Source organism: Carcharhinus amblyrhynchos, chromosome 6 (assembly GCF_965287045.1).
Source record: "Carcharhinus amblyrhynchos chromosome 6, sCarAmb.v2.hapA, whole genome shotgun sequence".
Classification (NCBI taxonomy): Eukaryota; Metazoa; Chordata; class Chondrichthyes; order Carcharhiniformes; family Carcharhinidae; genus Carcharhinus; species Carcharhinus amblyrhynchos.
Window position 1 is genome coordinate 24,235,862 of NC_137329.1, and position 22,759 is coordinate 24,258,620.

The following is a 22,759-nucleotide window of genomic DNA, read 5'->3' on the forward strand; positions in this document are numbered from 1 at the left end:
TTTCGGAGCTTGGGACTGCCAAAAAAATGGAGCAAATATTATTAGGAATTCAAGGGCTGGAATTGGAGGAGCACAGCTCCCTGAGAGTTGTAAGACTGGAGGAGGCAGTGGAGATCTGGAGTGTCAAGACTATGAAGAGAAATTGCCGCACTGGGAACCAGTGTAAAGCAATGGAAACGCAGGGGGTGATGATGGATGTTAGGATGTGGGCAGCCGAGTTATGGATGTTGGGGCGGTGGGGGGGGGGCGGTGTGGGTGGGGAAGATGCATTTTGGACAGGAGAGTCAAGTCTGAAGTGACCAAGGTGGGCTCATTCTCACTGACCCATCTTTGTAACTTCTACTTATCCCCACAACACCTTATATCCGCACTGTCAGAATTCTAGTTCCTCTAACGCTGCATCTTTTCCAATCAACATTCTCTTTGCCACACCATCGGTGGCCACCCAGCTCTCTCACTTTGGGATTCATTTCCTAAAGCTCACTGCCTCTTTCGCTATCTCTGATCCTTCAAGGCCCTTCTTTGGAATAGTGACAAGTGTTAGAGGTTGTGCATTTGGGAGGTGCTGTCATGAAGCCTTGGTGAAGATCTGAGTAGGCTACAGTAACTTGGTGAGACAAAGGAGGTATGTGAAAATGAGTTTTAGAATCATAGAAATCATAGAAACCCTACAGTACAGAAAGAGGCCATTCAGCCCATCGAGTCTGCACCGACTACGATCCCACCCACGATCTACCCCCATATCCCTACATATTTACCTACTAATCCCTCTAACTTACATATCTCAGGATATGAAGGCAATTTTAGCATGGCCAATCAACCTAACCCACACATCTTTGGACTGTGGGAGGAAACCGGAGCACCGGGAGGAAACCCACGCAGACACGAGGAGAATGTGCAAACTCCACACAGACAGTGACCCAAGCCGAGAATCGAACCTAGGTCCCTGGAGCTGTGAAGCAGCAGTGCTAACCACTGTGCTACCGTGTCGCCCACAACATAATATGTTGTGGAGCGACTAAAAACGTGATGAATGAGGGACAGGACGGTGACAACTTGTTTTCTATAAACTGGAGTTTGTGGAGGTTGGGAGTCTGGTGAGAAAGGCTTTAGGATAGTCTAATCTCCATGACAAAAGTAAGGTAAGGGTTTAAAAGTGGCCTGTCGGACAGGATGACATTGGGGAAGGGGATTTTCACACTACATTGTGTTAATATAAGTTTACTTGTGAAACTTTAAAATAAACTTTAAACTTAAGAATCTTAAAGTAAGGTGTATTTATTAGTCATAAGTAGGCTTACATTAACACTGCAATTAAGTTACTGTGAAAATCCCCTAGTCACCACACTCTGGCGCCTGTTCAGGTACATGGAGGGAGAATTTAGCATGGTCAATGCACCTAACCAGCACACCTTTGGACTCTGGAAAGAAACCGGAGCATCCGGAGGAAACCCACGCGGACACAGGAAGAGCATGCATAGTCTGCACAGACAGTGACCCAAGCTGGGAATTGAACCCAGGTCCCTGGTGCTTTGAGGCCACTGTAGCTGAGCTCTAATTCAGAAAGGATGCTAAGGTTTCACATAGTCACTCACTTTGGGATTCAGACTAAGGAGAATACTGGATTTGCACAGAAAGATAGCACAGCCATTCAGGCCACCTGGTCCATGCCAGTGGTTATGCCCTATGTGAACTACCTGTCACCGCTCTTCATCTCATCCTGTCAAGATACTCTTTTGTCCCTTTCCACGTCAAGATGATATAGCTTTCTCTTAAAATGTATTTGTCCAATTTGTGTCTATTACTCTGTTTCTATTTCTCGCCACTCTGAGTAAAGACATTTCCCCAGAACTCCTTTTTGGAGTTAATAGCAACCAGCTTAAATAAGGCTTCTAACTTTGATCTCCCCCATAAATTGAGACTTGTCTAGGCTTACGTTATCAAACATCTTCATGATCTTGAAGACCTTCTATCAGGTCACCTTTCTCTTGTCAGAAGTAAAGAGCATCAACCTGTTCAGCCCTTCCTGACAGTTACAAACTCTCCAGTTCTGCTAGCATCAATGCACATTATCTGTCTTGCGTGGACACCAGAATTGAGTTTCGAACCGTACCCCAGGTGTGGCACGAATCAAAATAGATGACTTTTCTCTTTCTGATGTTGGAGGACATTGTGCCAGATCTTTAAGAAGAGCAGTGAGGTCAACAAAGACGAGGTTAAGAATAGAATTGAGCGATGACTTAAAGTTTACATTGAGTACTTGCACCAACATTATTTTGATCCCAATTAAAAAGACTTTCTAGTGGGAAAATACTAGAATGGGCATTCCCTTGTTATTCTTTTGAGTAAACATTTGATAATCTGAATTCATTTCATGTGGCAATATTAGGACAGCACAGTGGTTAGCACTGCTGCCTCACAGTGCCTGGGACCTGGATTTGATTCCCGGCTTGGGGCACTTTCTTTGTGGAGTCTGCACATTCTCCCCGTGTCTGCATGGGTTTCCTCCGGGTGCTCTGGTTTCCTCCCAGAAAGACATGCTGGTTAGGTGCATTGGCCATGCTAAATTCTCCCTCAGTGTATACAAAATGGTGCAGGAGTGTGGTGACTAGGGGATTTTCACAGTAACCTCATTGCAAAGTTAGTATAAGCCTACTTGTGACGCTAATAAATAAATGTAAACTCAAGGAAAGAATTTGCATTGTAACACCTTACTAAATCACTTGAAATCTCAAAATACTTTTCAGAGGGTGCGCAGAAATATTGCTTAGCGTGTAAGCAGCCTCTTTAGGCCAAGCAATTCATTTTTGCTACTTATCTCTCAGCTCAGCATCTGGCTCTCTTGTGAAAAACCTGATTACCTTTTTTGTGCCTAAAGATGCTGTTCTGCTTAACCTTTAACGAGATATTAAACAGAACCCCCACCAACTCCCTCAAGTGGATGTAAAAGATCCAATGTCACTATTTTGAGGGGCTGTTCTCCCTGGTTTGAAAGCTTTGACAAAGAGTCGTCTGGACTCGAAATGTCAGCTCATTTCTCTCCTTACAGTGCTGCCAGACCCGCTGAGATTTTCCAGCATTTTCTCTTGTGGTTTCAGATTCCAGCATCCGCAGTTTGCTTTTAACCAGTGTTCTCCCTGGTCTCCTGGTCAATATTTATCCCGCAACCAACATCACACAAAAAAAGTGTTAATCTGGTAATTATCTCACTGCTGTTTGTGGAAGCTTGCTCTGCGCAAATTGGCTGCCACATTTCCCACATCACAGCCGTGACTAAATTTTATAAAAGCACTTTGTTCGCTTTGGCATGCATTTGGGATGTCAGGAAAGACACTATCCAAATGCAGGCTCACTCATTCTGTTCCTTGAGGTTGTCTTTGTTCCCACTTTGTTCTTTATGGGAAGAAGTTTGTTTACTTCAGGTTTACTTAAGCCTAACCCAGGTCAGCTGACAGGAGTTGCAAGCTTTTACTGTTAATTTTGATGTTTATAGTAAATAGTTCTGCTTTGTTTATTCTTAAACATTTTCTACATGCCAGCTGTACATTTGCAGAAGTGAGAACGTACAGCTGTCATACCAGTGGTAAGATAACAAATGGGAGGAAGCAGTGTTACAGACATGCTGACCCTCGATCAAGCACTTTCAGATATTCTGTGGCACCGCATTTCAGGAAGGATGTATTAATGTTAGAAGAAGTGAAGCACAGACCTATGAGAATGATACAGGAACACAAAGAATAAAATTGAATGCGGCACGGTAACACAGTGGTTAGCACTGCTGCTTCACAAGTGTCAGAGACCCGGGTTCAATTCCCAGCTTGGCTCACTATCTGTGTAGAGTTTGTATGTTCTCCCCATGTCTGCATGGATTTCCTCTGGGTGCTCCGATTTTCTCCCACAGTCTGAAAGACGTGCTGGTTAGGTGCATTGAACAGGCACCGGATTGTGGTGGCTAGGGCAATTTCACAGTAACTTCATTGCAGTGATAGTGTAAGCTTTACTTGTGACACTAATAAATAAACTTTTTAAAAAAAACTTTTTTAAAAAAAGCTGCATAGAATAGGCTGGTACTCTCGAGTTCAGAAAAGTGAGGGATGATCTCATTAGGGTTTTTAAAATGACAAATTTTCAATTTACATTTATTTATTAATGTCACAAGTAGGCTTACATTTAATGTAGCTTCATTGCAGTGTGAATGTAAGCCCATGTGTGACAATAAATAGATTTTGCTTTTACTTTTCTTTTTATTAACATTGCAATGAAGTTACTGTGAGAATCCCCTAGTAGGCACACAGAGAATTTAGCATGGCCAATGCACCTAACCAGCATGTCTTTCAAACTGTGGGAGGAAACCAGAGCACCCAGAGAAAACCCATGCAGACGTGGGGAGAATATGCAAACTCCACGCAGACAGTAATCCAAGCTGAGAATTGAGCCTGAGTCCATTGTGCTGTGAGGCAGCAGTGCTAACCACTGTACCAACGTGGTGCCCCCAATTGGGAGAAATCTTACTTGGGAGTCAGGTCAAGAAGGACCTTTCTCCCTACAGGGCAAAAGAAATCTGGAACGCTGTGACCACATTGCTCCCTCCCCATCCCCAAATGGTAATGGATGCTGGTGATCAGTTGGAGCTTTCAGGACTGAGGTTAATAGATCATTTATTATGAGATTAGTAGATTTTTGTTTGAGGGATGTGCATAAAAGGTGGTAAAATGGAGTTAGGGTGCAGATTAAACACAATGTAGTTCAATGGTAGAACAGGCTGGGGAGGTTGAGTGACCTTTTCCTGTGTTCCTTGATACCATGTAAATGTGGCTTTTGTAGCTGATAGCCCCATTGTCACTTCCATTGACCCTCTGGTCATCAGTGTAAGCTTTTTGTGATAGAATTGACCCATTGTTTTAAATTCACAGTCTGGCTCGGGTCCAGTCATTTTGAGAACAAACAAAATTTGGCATCACTGAAACACACCAGCAATAGTGAAGAGGCATTTCCAGATCTTATAGTGCACTATTTGTTCAATTGCTTAATGTTTATTCCTGGGAGTGCCTCTTTTGTGTCTTCCCGCAGTGAGATGTGGATCTCATTGTTGGTGATTCACTGCTCTTATGCATTTTGAATCCAAGACACAACCTAACAAGCTGACTTTAATAAATGGTTTCCAAGCTGGGATTCCAAGGGCCCAAGACGGTGGCACAGTGGTTAGCACTGCTGCCTCACAGTGCCAGGGACCCGTGTTCAATTCCAGCTGTGGGTCACTGTCTATGTGGAGTTTGTACATTCTCCCCGTGTATGCATGGGTTTCCTCTGGATGCACCAGTTTCCTCCCGCAATCCTAAAATGTGTGGATTAGGTGGATTGGCCATGGTAAATTGGCCCTAGTGTCAGGGGGATCAGCAGGGTAAATATGTGGGGTTACAGGAATAGGGTCTGGGTGGGATTGTGGTCATTGCAGACTTGATGGGCCAAATGGCATCCTTCTGCACTGTATGGATTCTCTGATTCCATAAAGGCAAAATCCTGATATGTGTGGGTTGGGGGGGGGGGGTGGAGATTATTTTTCCCTGAATTGCAGCACCATATTCTCTGAATTAGTCAGCAAATGTAGCACGATTTCACTTTGTATCCCTGTCTACCACCAGTTAACACATGGTTCTCTGGAAGCTGTGTGTCAGTAATTGCAGAAGTCTGGGAGCCATGTCAACACTCCATGGAATCATAGAATTCCTACAGTACAGAGGAGGCCGCTCAGCCCATCAGGTCTGCACTGACAAAAGTCCCACCCAGTCTGTATCCCTGTAACTCCATGTATTTACCCTGCTAATCCCCCCTGACTCTGAGGGGTAGTTTAGCCAATCCACCTAACCTGCACATCTTTAGACTGTGGGAGGAAACCCATGCAAATGCAGGGAGAACCATGTGACACAGTCTTGGGAATCCTCTAAATAAATTCTGGGCTATTCCCGAGAACCCTCTGCAAGTACTGGAACGTTCTCAAGGACCCCCGGCAAATACTGCAGCATACCTGGGGAATTCCTGCAAATATATGATTCATTCCTGACCTCCCCCTCCTCCTCCCCCCATTATAGACAATGATGCACTTTTGGGGACCACCTCCCCTCCCCCACCCGCTTGCTCTCCTCAAAGGAAAAATTACCCCTGCGCTGTGGCTCAGCTGGTCCTTTCTGTCAAAAACTTCTGGGTTCAACTCCCACCACCATGCAAAAAGAAAAGGCTGAGGTGCCAATGCAGGACGGAGGCACTGTTGGAGGTGCCAACTTTCAGGTGATGAGTCAGCCTTTACAGGTTTATGTGAATGATTCCTTAGCGCCATTTTCAGTATGTGCAGCGTAGTTACCTGAGTGTCCTGGTCAATAAGTCTCCCTCATTGTTAGTAAAGGATGTAATCAGTGCAATAGTGAGAATGGATGCCGGCTTAGCATATCTCGATGTCAAATTAGTCTGGGTGGAGCTAAGAAGAAACAAAGGGCAAAAATATCAGTGGGGGTATTATCTATTTGCCTGCCAACAGCAGTGGTAAGGGTAGGAGATGGCATTAAACAGGAAACTAGACATGTGCATCAAGTGTGCTACAGTAATCATAGGTGACTTTGTTCTGCACGTACACTGGGCAAAGCACATTAACAATAGTAAGTGGAAGATGAATTCCTGGAGTGTGTTCAGGATGTTTTTTTTGGATTAGGGAGTTGAGGAAACGGACGATCTTAGATTTGGTTAAAAGCAAATTACTGCGGATGCTGGATTCTGAAACAAAAACCGAAAATCTCAGCCAAGTCTGATAGCATCAGTGGGAGAGAGAACAGAGCTAACGTTCCGAAGGGTCATCCAGACATAAACCGTCAGCTCTGTTCTCTCTCTCTCTCCACCGATGCAAGAGAAAGATTAGTGAAGACAAATGGAAGTCCCTTACAATTGGAAACGGGAGAATTGATAATGGAGAACAAAGAAATGGTGGCACAATTAAACAATGACTTTAGTTCCGTCTTCTCAGAAGATGACACGAGTAATTTTCCAGAAATGCTCAGGAAACACAGTTCTCGTGAGTAGGAGGAATTGAATGATATTATTAGTAAAAAAAAAGTGCTGGAGATATTAATGGCACTGAAAGCTGATACATTCCCTGGGCCTGATAATCTATGTCTCAGGGTACTAAAAGATGTGACCCTGGAAATAATGGATACATTGGATGTCATCTTCCTAAATACTGTAAAATAGTCCCAGAATGACTATTGTAGCCCATTATTTAAAAATGGAAGGAGAGAGAAAACCAGGAATTACAGACTGATTAACCGAACATCAGTCGTGCTGGAAAAATGCTAGATCCTATTAAAAAAGATGCGACAATGGGACACTTAGAAAATATCAACAGAATTAGACAAAGTGAACATGGATTTGTGGAAGGGGAATCATGTTTGACAAACCTACTGGAGGTTCTTGAAGACATAACTAGTGGAATAGATAAAGGTGAATAGATGTGGTAAATTTGGATTTTTGGAAAACTTTTGTTAAAGTCCTACATAAGAGATCAGTGTGCAACATTAAAGCACATGGGAGTGGGTGTAATGTACTCTCGGGCATCATTATGCATGGTGTCCCGATCTGACGACAAGTTGGGAGATCCTCTTGGAATAGATGATCAGCCATGATCACATTAAATAGGGGAGCAGGCTTGATGGGCTGAATGGCCACTGCCTCTTTTCTATATTTCTATATAAAGAATTTACATTCTGATGACTACAGTCTCAGAGGGCATCTTGACCTGAAAAGATGAGTTTTGCTGTCACTCAAGTCCTGGTGACAAGGGTCCATGTATATTGGTACTTCACGCACCTTGGGTTCCAGAGGAGTCAATCTGATTATAAATGAAACTATTTCTTGTTGGCTGTGCTCAGTTGGATGAACTGTCTGGGATTAATCGATATAAAAGGATTAACTAACATCCGAGTGTGCAGATTGAATTTCAGGACTGTAAAAAGTTTAAAAATTAGCCTGTTCCGCCTCTCCTGCTTCATTGCCTCGAGCGTAACTAAAGCTTAGAGTTGGTTTGCATTTACTGTGGACCTTGGACCCCAGCTCCCCATTGGATTTATACTGATTAATCAGAGGAACACCAAAGGTTAAGGTGAAGAACCTTCTCTGACCTTTGACCTCATTGGAACTGATGCTAATTTTGGGCCAGGAGGAACCAGAGTGAGGGGCTGTTTTATATAAAACATTTAAGCTCAACCATTCCAGAGGGAAATCAGGAAACGCTTTGTCCCACCAAGTGGAATGGAAATCTAGAATGTTCTCCAAAAAAAAAATTGTGAATACCGGGTTTAATTGGAGCTTTCCAAAATAAGATCGATAGATCTTTCTTGTTTATGAAGACTATAAAGAGACGTGGGGCTAAGGCGGGAAAATAGTGTTGGGATACAGATTGTAAAGATGCTTGTTCATCAGGTTAGGGAGAACACAACTTGTTTGTTTACAGGTTTAAACTATACAGAGGCTTACAGCCTCGTGGCTGCAATCAGCTCCCGAGATGACTGAGTACAGAAGCCCACGCTTACAAGTGATTCCCCCATCCTGCTTCCCAATTGCTTCCCCACATCATGTGACCCTTATGCTGATTCTTAAAGGGGCAGTCGCCACACAGATGAGCCATGATCTAATTGAATGGCAGAACAGGCTCGACTGAGTGGCCTCCTCCAATTTGGTACAGTTGATGAGACCCTAAAGAAAGACTGATCTGTATAGCACCTTTCAGGAATGTCAGGACATTCCAAAGTGCTTTACAGCCAATGAATTACTATTGAAATGCAGTCACTGATGTAATGAAAGAAATGCAGCAGGCAGTTTGTACCCAGCATCCTCCAGAAGTAACCAGACGATCTGTGTTGCTGGTTGGGGAATAAATATTTAACCATAGGATGGTTACAGCTCAGAAAAGGGGCAGTTCAGCACAATATAGCAATGCAGGAACTTTGCAAGAACAAACTTTACTATCCCACTACCCCACCTTCTCCCCATAAACACAGGTTTTTTTTTCCCTCTTTAGTTGCTTATTTAATTCCTTTTTGAAAGTCCCAGTTGACCCAGCCTTTGCCACACTCAGGTGGCACATTCCAGAACTTAACCACTCATTGCATTAGAAAGTTTTCCTCATGTCATTCTTTTGCCAATCACCTTAAATCAGTGTCCTCTGACTCGTTTGAGCTTTCTACCAGTTGGAAAAAATTCCCCCTATCTGCACTGTTCAGGCCCCTCATATTTTAAACATCTGTATCAAATCTCCTCTCAGCCTTCTGTTTTTGAAGGGGAACAGCTCTGGTTCCCCTGTCCACGTAGCTGTTTCATCTCTGAAATCATTCTTGTAAACCTTCCCTGGACCCCCTCCAGAGCTTCCACATTCTTCCTGAAATGTGGTGACTCGAACTCAGCACAGTACTGCAGTTGAGGTGGACCATAACTTATCATAACTTCCTTGCTTTTGTACTCTGTGCCTCTATTTATAAAGCCCCAAATCCCATGTGTCTTTTTTGTTTACTACTTTCTCAACATTCCCTGCCACTTCCAATCATAGAATCACACAGCACAGAAGAGGGCCTTCAGCCCATCGAATCCGCACCGAGAGATAAGAAACACCTGAACTCTCACCTAATCTTATCTGCACTTGGCCCATAGCCCTGAATGTTATGATGTGCCAAGTGCTCATCCAAATACGTTATAAAGGATGTGAAGCCTTTACCAGTGCATTCCAGACTGTCACTATCCTCTGGGTAAAAAAAATTTTCCTCATCTTCCCTAAACCTCTAGCCCCTCACCTTGCACCTATGTCCCCTTCTGACTGACTCTTCAACTAAGGGGAACAATTGCCCCTTATCCATTTTTTCCATGTCTCTCATAATCCTGTACACCGCGATCAGATTGCCCTCAGTCTTCTCTGCTCCAATGAAAACAACCCAAGCCTACTCAACCTCTCTTCATAACTTAAATGTTCCATCCCAGGCAGCATCCTGGTGAATCTCCTCTGAACCCCCTCCAGTGCAATGACATCCTTCCAATAATGTGGCGTCCAGAACAGCACACATTACTCTAGCTGTGACCTCACCAAAGTTCTATACAACTCCAAGACGACATCCCTGCTTTTGTAATCTGTGCTTCAATTGAGAAAGACAAGTGTCTCGTATGCCTTTTTCACCACCCTACTAACATGCCCTTCCACTTTCAGAGATTCGTGGACAAACACATCAAGGTTCCTTTGTTCCACAGAACATCCTAGTGTCCTACCTTCATTGAGTACTCCCTCATCAAATTACTCCTTCCAAAGTGTATCACCTCACACTTGTGAGGATTAAATGTAAGGAACTTCTTCACTCAACGGGTGGTGAATCTCTGGAATTTTCTGCCCGTTGAAGTGGTGAAGGCTGCCTCGCTAAATATATTTAAGTCATGGGTAGATGGGTTTTTGATAGACAAGGGAATTAAGGGTTATGGGGAGAAAGCGGGAAAGTGGAACTGATCCACTTCAGATTAGCCATGATCTTATTGAATGGCGGGGCAGGCTCGAAGGGCTAGATGGCCTACTCCTGCTCCTATTGTGTTCTTAAATTCTATCTGCCACTTATCTGCCAATTTGACCATTTTGCCTATATCTTATTGCCCAAGACATTCCAATCACTATTAAGTACTCGGTCAGTGATTTGTACTTGTATATCCACAGGTCTCAATGTTATTGCTGTCCTTATAGAACTGGGCCTTTTTCGCATTTAAACTACCAACATGTATGACTTCACACTTGTCTGCATTCAATTTCTTCCACCATCTGTCCACCCATTTCATCAGCCTCTTGATGTCCATCACTATCTTCCTCTCAATGCTTCAGGTTTTGGTTCAGTCAGAAAGAACTCCCCTGCTTATTGAAATGATGCCATTGGATTTTCATTTCCAATTGAGAGAGCAGATGGGGCCTCGGCCTAAAGTCTTACCTGAAAGATGGTACCTCTGTGCAGCACTCCCTTGGTGACACACAGGCAGTATCAGCCTGGATCATGTGCTCAAGTCTCTTCAATGGGGCTTTACCCATGAACACCACAGAAAGATAGAAAAGTTACAGTGCAGAACAAGGCCATTCGGCCCACTATGTCTATGTTAGCCCAAAGATTTTCTAATCCCACGTTCCTGTACTTGGCCCAGAGGCTTGTAGTTTACAGCACTTAAGGTGCAGATCCAGGTATTTTTTCATAGTTTGGGGTCTCTGCCTCCACCACCAATTTGGGCAGTGCATTCCAGACATCCAGCGCACCCTTTGCGTAAAATGTTTTTTTTCTCATGTTTCCTCTACATCTGCCATTTTATGTGTCTTGGTTCTAGAATTCTCCACCAAGGAAAACAATTTTATCGTCTCCACTCTATCTCTTCCTCTCGTCCCTTAGAGTGTCCCCTAGCGAGCCATGGTGGTGTTTCTGGGTAGAGGCTGGTCAAAAACTTTGGTTTTACATCGCGGATTTGCAGTGGATACGAACCCCCTGATGTCACCACACTACAGTCTGGGCCTTCAAACCTCTATCCAGCCACTTTAAGCAACAGAATCTGCACTGAGGTCAACTTGGGTTTTACGTCATTTGTTATTAAAGTGATCAAATAAAGTGCAGAATGGAACATCGTAGGATGAGCCATTGGCCTATAGAAGCATAGAGTATTGTCACTCTTGTCACTGTATGCCTCGAGATACTCACACAGATTGTATCTGGGGTTCTAACCAGCTTGATTTTTTTTTTATATTTAGGGCAATCATCGTGTAGCTGTGAACAATGAAACCTGCCAAGAGCGACTGACACGATTGGAGAGTGACAGGGAGTGCCTGGTGCTACAGGTGAGTACTCTTTCAATCATGTCTTACCTACACAAGTGGCCACAGTCTCATGATACAGAGTAGGCTATTTAGGTTTGAGACGAGGAAATACTTCTTCACTGAGGATGGTGACCCTGTAAATTCTCTACCAAAAAAGGCTGTGGAGCCAAGACATTTAAGGAGGAAATAGATCCTAGACTCTAAATCAGAGGATAAGAGGCGAGTGAAAGAGTGTAGCGTTGAAATAGTGGAGCAGCCATGATCATATTGAGTGGTGAAGCAGGTTCAGAGGGTCGAATGACCTACTCTTGTTTCTACAAGCGTCTAAATTGCCATTGTTCCAAAGGCCCAGAATCAGTAACATGGTGTTCAGGCCAATGGAATTTAGCTCAACGTTTAATTGATGTATTTGAACCGAGGAGGTTAATTGTAATTAGAACATAGAACATAGGACATTACAGCGCAGAACAGGCCCTTCGGCCCACGATGTTGCGCCGACCAGTTTTTTTAAAAGAAAAACACTGACCCACTAATCTAAACCAATCCCTTTTCGTCCATAAACCTATCCACAGATCTCTTAAACGCCCCCAAACTAGGCGCATTTACAACCGCAGCAGGCAGGGCATTCCAATCCCTCACCACCCTCTGGGTAAAGAACCTACCCCTGACATCCGTCCTATAACTACCACCCCTTAATTTAAAGCCATGCCCCCTCGTGCTAGCATTCTCCATCCGAGGAAAAAGGCTATCACTATCCACCCTATCTAAACCTCTAATCATCTTATATGTTTCAATAAGATCCCCTCTTAGCCTCCTTCTTTCCAGCGAAAACAACCCCAAATCCCTCAGTCTCTCCTCATATGACCTCCCCTCCATACCAGGCAACATCCTGGTAAACCTCCTCTGCACCCTCTCCAAAGCCTCCACGTCCTTCCTGTAATGTGGGGACCAGAACTGCACACAGTACTCCAAGTGCGGCCGCACCAGAGTTGTGTACAGCTGCAACATGACGCTGCGACTCCTAAATTCAATCCCCCTACCAATAAACGCCAAGACACCGTATGCCTTCTTAACTACCTTATCTACTTGATTCCCAACTTTCAGGGATCTATGTACACATACACCTAGATCCCTCTGCTCCTCCACACTATTCAAAGTCCTCCCATTAGCCCTATACTGAACACATCTGTTACTCCTACCGAAATGAATTACCTCACACTTCTCCGCATTAAACTCCATCTGCCACCTCGCGGCCCAGCTCTGCAACCTGTCTAAGTCACCCTGCGAACTATGACACCCTTCCTCACAATCTACCACACCACCAACTTTGGTGTCATCAGCACACTTACTAATCCACCCAACTATACCCTCATCCAGATCATTAATAAAAATTACAAACAGCAGTGGCCCCAAAACAGATCCCTGAGGCACACCGCTCGTAACCGAACTCCATGACGAATATTCACCATCAACCACCACCCTCTGTCTCCTATCTGCCAGCCAATTCCTGATCCAAGTACCTAGATTACCCCCAATCCCATACATCTGCATTTTCTGCAGAAGCCCACCATGGTGAACCTTATCAAACGCCTTACTAAAATCCATATATACCACGTCAACTGCCTTACCCCTATCCACCTCTTTGGTCACTTTCTCAAAGAACTCAATAAGGTTAGTAAGGCACGACCTACCTGCTACAAAACCATGCTGACTGTCTCTAATCGATTCATTACTCTCCAAATTATAGGGCAGTTATCGAATTGAGTGGCAGACCTGGCTCAATGGAGTGCATGGTGGTCTCCTGTTCTTGTATTGCCATGAGGCAGTGGTTATGACCTGTATCTTTTTTCACCCTGTTTGATTTTAGTTTCATAAATAACAGGAGCACGAGTGAGCCATATGATCCTTCGTGTCTGCTCCCCCATTCAGTAAAATCATGACAGATCATCTACCCTTTCCCACACTATCCCCTATCTCTCGATTCCCTTGGTGCCCAAAAATCTACTGACCTCTGCTGAGAATATGCTCAATGACTGACCGTCCGCCCGTCATTATGGGGTGGAGAATTCTAAAGATTCACAAGCCTCCAAATGAAGAAATTTCTCAACTCGGCCCTAAATTGCCGACCCCATTTCCTGATGATTCTTAGTCCTCAACTCTCCAGCCAGGGCATCAGCTAACAAGATATTTACACATTGCAATGCGACCACCTCTCATTCTTATAGACTCCTAGAATATAGACCTTTCCTACTTGATCTCTCCTTGTGGAACAACCCCCTCATCTCAGGAGGTTTATATTCACTGCAGTTTAGAAGAGTGAAAGGAGATCTCATAGAAACTTATAGAAGTCTAACAGGGATAGACGAGGTAGATTCAGAAAGAATGTTCTCGATGGTGGGAGAGTCCAGAATGAGTGGCCATAGTTTGAGGATAAGGGGTAAATCTTTTAGAACTGAGGTGAGGAGAAATTTCTTCACCCAGAGGGTGGTGAATGTGTGGAATTCACTGCCACAGAATGTAGTTGAGACCAAAATGTTATCTGATTTCAAGAAGAAATTAGATACAACTCTTGGGGCTAAAGGGATCAAGGGATTTGGGAGAATCAGTATATTGAATTTAATGATCAGCCATGATCATAATGAATGACAAAGCAAGCTCAGAAGGCCAAGTGGCTTACTCCTGCTTCTAGTTTCTGTGTTTCTATGAATCAGCGTAGTGAACTTGCATTGCACCCTCTCAAAACATTATTAATTTTGTTAGTTTTTAATTTAGTCATGGAATGTGGGAAGCATTGGCATGGCGAGCATTTATTTCCCATTCTTAATCTCCTTAAGACGCAGCTTTCTTCAAGCATTGTGGTCTGTGTATTGAAAATATTTCCACAGTGCTTATTAGGTAGATGGTTCCAAGATTTTGACTCGACACTAGTGAATGAACAGCGATGCATTTTGAAATCAGCATGGTATGTGACTTGGATGGGAATGTGCAGGCAGTGGTTGTCCCATGTGCCCACTGCCCTTGTCCTGCTAGGTGGTAGAGATTGTGGGCATGGAAGCTGCTGTCAAAGGAGCTTTGAGTGCTGCAGTTCATCTTGAAAGTGATGCACCAAGTGGCCACTTGTGCACTCATGGTGCAGGGGCTGAATGTGGTGAATGCAATGTTTGTTTAGGGTGGCATTAAGCTTCTTTGAGTGTTGTTGGAGCTGCACTCATCCAGGCAAGTGGAGAGTACTCCATCATGCTCCTGACTTGCAGATATTAGACAGCATATAGGGAGTCGGCAGGTGAATCAGAATTGCCAGCCTCTGACCTACCCTTGTAGCCGTAGTCTGGCTGGTCCAGTTAAGTTTCTGGTTTGCGATAATTCTACAGGCTGCCAGTGCAAGAGGATTCAGCAATAGCGATGCAATTGAATGTCCAGAGGAGATGGTTATAGCCTGACACTTGTCTGGAATGAATGTTGCCCACTTTCAGCCTGAGCCTGAATGGTGTACAGTTCTTGCTACATGTGGACACAGATTGCGTCATTATCTGCAGCATTGTAAATGGAACTGAGCAATGTACAACCATCAGTGAATATTCTCCCCTCTGACCTTCTGATGAAGGGAAGTCGTTGATGAAGCAGCTGAAGATGATTAGGCCTAGGACATGCTCCTGAGGAGCACCTGCAATGATGTCCTCAGACTGAGACGGGTGGCCGGTAACCACCACAACAATCTTTCTTTGTGCTAGCTATGACTTCAGCCAGTGGAAGGTTTTCCCTGCTTCCTATTGACTTGGCTGTCTGATATGACACGCAGTGATATGTTGCCTTGATGACGAGGCAATCATTCTTGCCTCACTTCTAAAATTCAACCCTTTTGTCTGTGTTTGGATAGAGCTGCAATAAGGCCTGGAGCTGAATGGCCCTCTCAAAATCCAAACTGAACATCAGTATAAAGTTAATGCTTAGTAACTGCTACTAGACAACACTGTTGATGATGACTTCCATCACTTTGCCAGTGCTCAAGACTAGATTGATGGTCATTGGATCTTATGGTCTTACGATGGGATGGTAATTGGCCAGCTTAGATTTGTCCCATTTTTAGTACACAAGATATACTTGGACAATTTTCCACTCTGTTCGGCAAATGCCCATGTTGTCACCTGAATTGTAACAGCTTGCTGAGGTGTGGCTGGTTCAGGTGCACAGGTCTCCAGCTTGGGTGTTGTTGGGGTCCATGTACTTTAATGTATCCAGTGAAAGCCACCATTTCTTGACATCGTGATGAGCAAATCAAACTGACTGAAGACTGGTATCTGTGATGCTGGGGATCCCCTGACCAGGCTGAGATCAATCTCTCATTCAGCACTTCTGGCTGAAGGTGGCTGCATATGATTCAGCCTTACCTTTTGCACTGATGTGCTAGGCTCCCCCATCTCTCTTTAGCATGCATGTAGACCTGCTGTCGTTTCACCAGGTTGCCAGCTTATTTTCAGGTACACCTGGCACTGCTCTGGCATATCCTTTGACACTCCTCATTGAACCAAGGGTCGTTTTGGCTTGATCGTAATGATAGAGTGAAGAGTTGAGTTTATAGATTATAGTTGCAGATAGTTTTCCTACTAATGGCCCATATTGCCTCATGGATACCTTTTGAGTTGCTAGAACTTCATAGAATCATAGAAACCTTACAGTACAGAAAGAGGCCATTTGGCCCATCCAGTCTGCACCAACCACAATCCCACCCAGGCCCTACCCCTATATCCCTACGTATTTTACCCACTAATCCCTCTAACCTACGCATCTCAAGACACTAAGGGGCAATTTAGCATGGCCAATCAAACCTAATCCACACATCTTTGGACTGTGGGAGGAAACTGGAGCATGAGGAGAATGCGCAAACTCTACACAGACAGTGACCCAAGCCAGGAATTGAACGCAGACCCCTGGAACTGTGAAGCAGCAATGCTAACCACTGTTACCGTGTCACCCCCAACTCGCACATCTTTGGACTATGGGAGGAAACCGGAGCACCTGGAGGAAACCCACGCAGACACGAGAAGAATGTGCAATCAGTGGTATTGCTACTGAACCATTCTTGGTGATGGACTTAGTTCCTCACCCACCCTTGCTAGTCTCAGTACTACTTCCAAGTGCTGTTCAATATGAAGGAGTACTGACCATTAGCTGAGGAAAAGGCAGTATCAACAAGAGGTTTTCTTGTCCATGTTTGACCTGATGTCATGATACTTTACAAGGTCCAGAGTAAACATTGATGACTCCCTGGATTACTCCCTCCTGCATGCTTACCTCTTTCCTGTGACCTCTGGCGTGCCTGTCCTGTCAGACCCAGGTCAGGTCATTGAGTGTCTTTAAGGCAGAGACAGATAGGTTCTTGATTAATAAGGGGATCAGAAGTTACGGAGAAAAGACAGGAGAATGGGGATGAGAAAAATATTAGCCATGATTGAATGGCAGAGTGGACTCGATGGGCTGAGTGGCCTAATTCTGCTCCTGTGTCTTTATGGTCTCTTATGAACCCAAAGATACAGGTGGAGGTTTCTGGGACATTGGCTGTAAGCTTTGATTCAGTGTGTAGGACTGTGTCAGGCTGTTGTTTGATTAGCTTGTGGGACAGCTCTCCCATATTTTGACACAGTTCCCAGCTCATCAGGAGGCCACTGCAAGTTTGATTGGTTTGGCGCTCCTTTTGTCATAACACAAGAACCCAGAGCAGAAAGCCCTCGAGGCTGCTCCGCCATTCAAGATGATCGTGATGATTTTCTGCCTTAACTCCACTTCACCGCTCGCTCTGCATAACCCCATCTTGGCCTGAAATGTTTGTCTCCTGAGACTATGCCCCTCTGTGCTAAATTCACCAGCCAGGGAAAACAGCCCATTAATATTGAGCCTGTCAAACTCCTTCAGAAACTTGTATGTTTCATTGAGATTACTTCTCCTTCATTTAAACTCCAGAGAGTATGAAACCAATTTGCTCATCTTCCCATCATAGGACAACCCCTTGATCCTAAGAGCTAGGCCTCACTGCATTGCCTCCATCATTCCTTAAAGATGGAAACCAAAAGTACACACTGTGTTTCAAGTGCGATTTCATCAAAGTCCTATATAATTGTAGCAAGGCCTCCACATTCTTGTGCTCCGATCCCTTTGCAATTAACATGCCATTTGCCTTCCTAATTTCTTGTTTCCCTGCATGCGAGCTTGAGTGCACCCAGATTTCTCGGAATGTGGTCGATGCCAGGTGGCTTGTCGATCGCTATTCTTATTGGGCGGGATTTTACTGCTGTGCTCGTCCCGAAACCATAAAATCCTGCCTGAAGTCAACAGACCTTCCCATGGCCCATCCCTCGCCCACTCCAATTCCTATGGTGGACGGGGTGGTAAAATTCTAGCCGTTGTTCCTTTTCATGGTTTGATGTGCCATTTAATAGTCAGCCACACAGCTGTGGGTTTGGAGTCATATATAGGCCACACAGGTTAAGAATGCTAGATTTCCTTCCCTGAAGGACACAAGCAGATGGGCTTTTATGAGTTGCTGGTCATTTCATGGTTCCCATTGCTGATGCAATCTTTTTATCCTGGTTTTCATTCAATTCACGGAATCATTAGACAAGCCTCTGGATTGGTAGCCCAGTAACTCATTCTCAGGCTGTCGTCAGAACAAGGGAAGGAAGACTGAGCTATTCAATACGTGGCTGAAGAAATGGAGTAGGAGGGTGGGCTTTAGGGCTCTAAGGCATTGCGGGCCGGTTCTGGGGTAGGTGGCACTTGTACAAGAAGGATGAATTATACCTTAAGAAATAATCAGCTGAGTTTTGAGGCCTTGGGAGCAGGATAATCAGGGTAAAATAGGATCCCATAGCGATGGCACAGTGTCTGCAGGCTGTCCACCTCCACCATCCCCACAGATACTTTACCCGTGGCAGGTGAGGCAACTGATGGACCATTCAACTGTTGGCCAGTTGACGTCCTTCAAGTGGATGATTAAGGGCCTTCCGTTTGCTGGGGATTTTTCCTATGAAGAAGTCGTCCACGTCATGTCTGCTTGTGACTTTGTGTCTGGACCGGACTCACGGGAGGGCAATGAATCTTGTCATCATGTTAATTACATTGTTATGGTTTGTTAATGTCAATTATGTTGTTACAGTTAAGAGGTGCTGGGTATTAATTGGCTTTGAGCACATTTAAACAGGGAATTCTCCAGGAGCATCTTTTTAATTTGGTTTAACAATTTTCCTTTAAAAGTTTTTGATTTAGTTGCAGAGTGCTGTCACCGCCCTCTGTATATTTTTCACTTCACCTGATGAAGGAGCAGCGCTCCGAAAGCTTGTGGTTTCAAACAAACCTGATGTGTTGATGCCCGCATTGGACTGGGGTGAACACACCAGGTTAAAGTCCAACAGGTTTATTTGGAATCACGAGCTTTCGGAGCGCTGCTCCTTCATCAGAGAAATCAAATAAACCTGTTGGACTATAACTGGGCCTCTCACCTTGTCCACCCCAGTCTAACACCAGCATCCCCTCATCCTGTTTAGTTTTGATTATTTGTTTGTTAAAAGAAGCATATCAGTAAGGGATATGCTGGTATGCGGGAGGAGAACTGAGTCAGAACAAGCCAAAAACTTTCTTGATATTGAAAAGTTCTGCAACTTGGTTTCAGCCTCACCAATCGATCTGATTATCAAGTGCCTCCTATTTGGGAACTTGTGTCCATCAGAGGATGACCAACTGCTTCTCTTCTCCCGCAAACCCTGCTTTTGGGGCCTACCAGCTTGGCCAAAGCGCAACCCCTCGCTTAACAGTCTGGGCTTCAAGATTGCCTGCATTTCCAGAAATGGCCACCATGGGGCAGGTATTCATAGAATTCCTACACTGCAGAAGGAGGCCATTCAGCCCATCGAGCCTGCACCAACAATAATCCAACCCAGGCCCTATCCCCATAACTCAATGTATTTACCTGGCTAATCCCCCTGACACTAAGGGGCAATTTAGCATGGCCAATCAACCTAACCCGTATATCTTTGTGCTGTTAGGCATTTGTATAGCTGGCAGCTCTTGTAGGTGAGATTTCCTCTCCGATGGGGGTAGAAAACCTGCCTCAAGCCAGTAAAAAGGCTTGACAGGTAACAGATGCCAGAATCTGGCAGGTAAATGGAGGCCTGAGCTTACAGGTGCACAGAGCTGTCAAGCCCGGTTCAAAAGCCAACAATGGAATGGAGGGATATGATCCCCAGAAGGGTTAGGGGATCTTAATTCAGACGGGCAGCTTGGTCAGCGCAGACTTGGAGGGCTGAAGGGCCTGTTCCTCTATTGCAATTTCCTTTGTCTAGTAAATGTCGGAAGTTCTCCATTTTGGAAAACACAGGTAGTGACCCAAGTTTAATATTTCCTGTAATAAATACCTTGCATCAACCCAGGCACTCTTCTCAAATCACATCTATAATGTAATGTGCTGCCTGAAAGCAAAGTGGAAACAGATTTGATCGTAATTTTCGAAAGAAAATTGGGTAAATATGTGAAGTGAGGACAAATAATGTGCTGGGGAAAGAACAGGATAATTGGGTCTAATTAACAACTGGCACAGGCACAGTGGAACCACTGGTCTTTTACCTGAGCTGTATGATTCTGAGAGGTTGGCATGTTGCAACAGTGGTTAACACTGCTGCCTCACAGTGCCGGGTTCAATTCCGGCTTTGGGTAACTCTCTGTGTGGAACAAAAGAACAAAGAACAACCCAGCACGGGAAACAGGCCCTTCGGCCCAACAAGCCCGCGCCGCCGCATCCTCCTACACCTACCCTGCCCTGCGTGTCTGCGAGTGGAACCCCTGACTTAGCCAGATTCAGGGGAGAATAGTGTCAATTTGGTAAACCAATCAGCCTAAGAGCACACCTTTGGGGTGTGGGAGGAAACCGGAGCGCCCGGAGGAAACCCACGCAACCACAGGGAGAATGCGCAAACTCCCACAGACACAGGCCCACATCCATGTGTCTGCACAGCTAGCAGTGCTAGTCACTGAGCTGTTGCGGCGCCCGTCTACCGGTCCAGGATCAAGCACACACACCGACACGAAGTACGAGGCCACTCCCGGAACCTCCAAGAGCAGCCCACGCACGACCCACCGTGTGCATGCCCCTCGTTTGACAACAAGGTGGACCTCCACCTGCGGAATAAAAAGACAAAAACGTTAACATACAAGTCTGCATTTCCAGTGTCTCCCGAGGCTCTGACCCTATTTAATACCCCCTACTATAACCCTCCATCCTCGTTTTGCTCATGTGTCTATCTAAGTAAACCTTAAACAAGTCCAACGCTCCTGCCTCCACCACCCTACTCGGTAGCGCGTTCCATACCCCCACAACCCTCTGCGTGAAGAACCTTCCTCTCACATCCAAATTATACTTCTACCCCCTCACCCTTAGATCATGACCTCTTGTAATTAAGTTTGCATGTTCCCCTCATGTCTACGTGGGTTTTCTCCAGGTGTTCCGGTTTCCTCCCACATCGCAAAGATGTGCGGGTTAGGTTGATTGGCCGTGCTAAATTGTCCTTTTAATGTCAGGGAGAATTAGCAGAGGAAATACATGGGGTTGCAGGAATAGGGTGGAGGCCCGATGGGCCGAATGGCCTCTTTCTACCCTGTTGGGATTCTATGATTCTAGGTGGTGGATGGTTCTTTGTGTTGTAAATACACCCTCCAACCTGTAGAGGTGCTACAGTGTGGCTTTCACTTTGCCATTTTAAATATAAACATGAGGATTTATAATCTGTTATAAGGACGTGATGAAACAAGGGCCGAATGAAGAAAATGGGGACTCAATTAATTATGGCGGTGGCCTAATTACCTGTTATCCTTGAACCCTCCCTTCATCCGAATGCCTCTCACAATTTTTCTCTCTTCCAATAATGCAACAAAGTGCAGCTTAACTGGAGGTCGGAAGGGGGGTAGATTTTTAAAATGAAAAGATTGTGCTATAACCTTTCACACTGCTGGACGATGTGCAGCTGGGACAGTGCCAACAGTTTGAGGTGCTAATATTTGTTGTTTGCTGTTAATGTGCATTCCTGTTTCAAGTTGTGGCTTGTTTGGCTCTGAGTTGGACCCAAAGCAAATCTTATCAGCGAAATTGGGTGCAAACCTCAGCACTTCCCCAGGTTCCACATTCCTGTTCTCGGTTACGAAAGAACTCTTGTGATAGGCACAGATCTTTACAAGTGAACTGGGCGTTAGTAGCAAGGTCCAATTGGGACTCGAGTCATTCTATTTCCTCATCTACTTTTGAGTTAGACAGACATTCAAAATTATTACTCATAAACTCAAATGGGAACTGCCGTAAAGTTAGTTACAGGCCGGAAAACCTAATGACATCTCTGCTCTCTGCGTGTCCTTAAAATGTTGTTGAAGCAGTTTATTTCTCAGTTAGCTGAGGCTTAAGTTAAGCCCCTTTACTGTTTTATTTGAATTTAGTGCAAATTTATCCTTCCTTCCTGATGATAGGTGAGCGTCCTAACAGATCAGGTGGAGGCCCAAGGAGAGAAGATCAGGGACCTGGAGGCTTGTCTGGAAGAACATCAGCTGAAACTCAGCTCAACTGAAGAGATGTTGCAGCAGGCAAGTGACTCTTGCGATAGGGTCGAGTCGGTGTGCGGCTAGTGGAACTGTGCTTGCACCCTGGCTGGCCAATTTACTCTTTTAATTCAGAGCTGCTTCAAATGTGTTTTCAAAGCACAGAATGCCTCCCGGCGCCCTTTTTATTTCCATGGCTTAATTTGAATGACGAGGTAATTTGCATTCAATTTGCAAAGCATTGGTAGGGACTTAGCATGTGCTCCCTTGCATGTGAAAGATTAAAAGTAGTTGATCAAATTGAAGTGTTTGTTTGGTTGGTTAATGAGGTTG

General features: G+C 44.8%; 1 protein-coding gene across 14 annotated transcripts in view; it reads left to right on the forward strand.

The window, feature by feature from the left end:
- The window catches only part of ppfibp2b (PPFIA binding protein 2b), a 280,229-nt gene that overhangs the window by 147,661 nt on the left and 109,809 nt on the right, over positions 1–22,759 (forward strand). For 12 of the 14 annotated variants that reach the window (XM_080190031.1, XM_080190028.1, XM_080190021.1 and 9 more), the window contains 2 exons: positions 11,792–11,878; positions 22,358–22,471. In XM_080190031.1, coding sequence (XP_080046157.1) covers positions 11,792–11,878; positions 22,358–22,471 — 201 coding nt within the window. The remainder of the gene's footprint in view (positions 1–11,791; positions 11,879–22,357; positions 22,472–22,759) is intronic. The other 2 variants (XM_080190030.1, XM_080190033.1) reach the window with 1 other exon arrangement.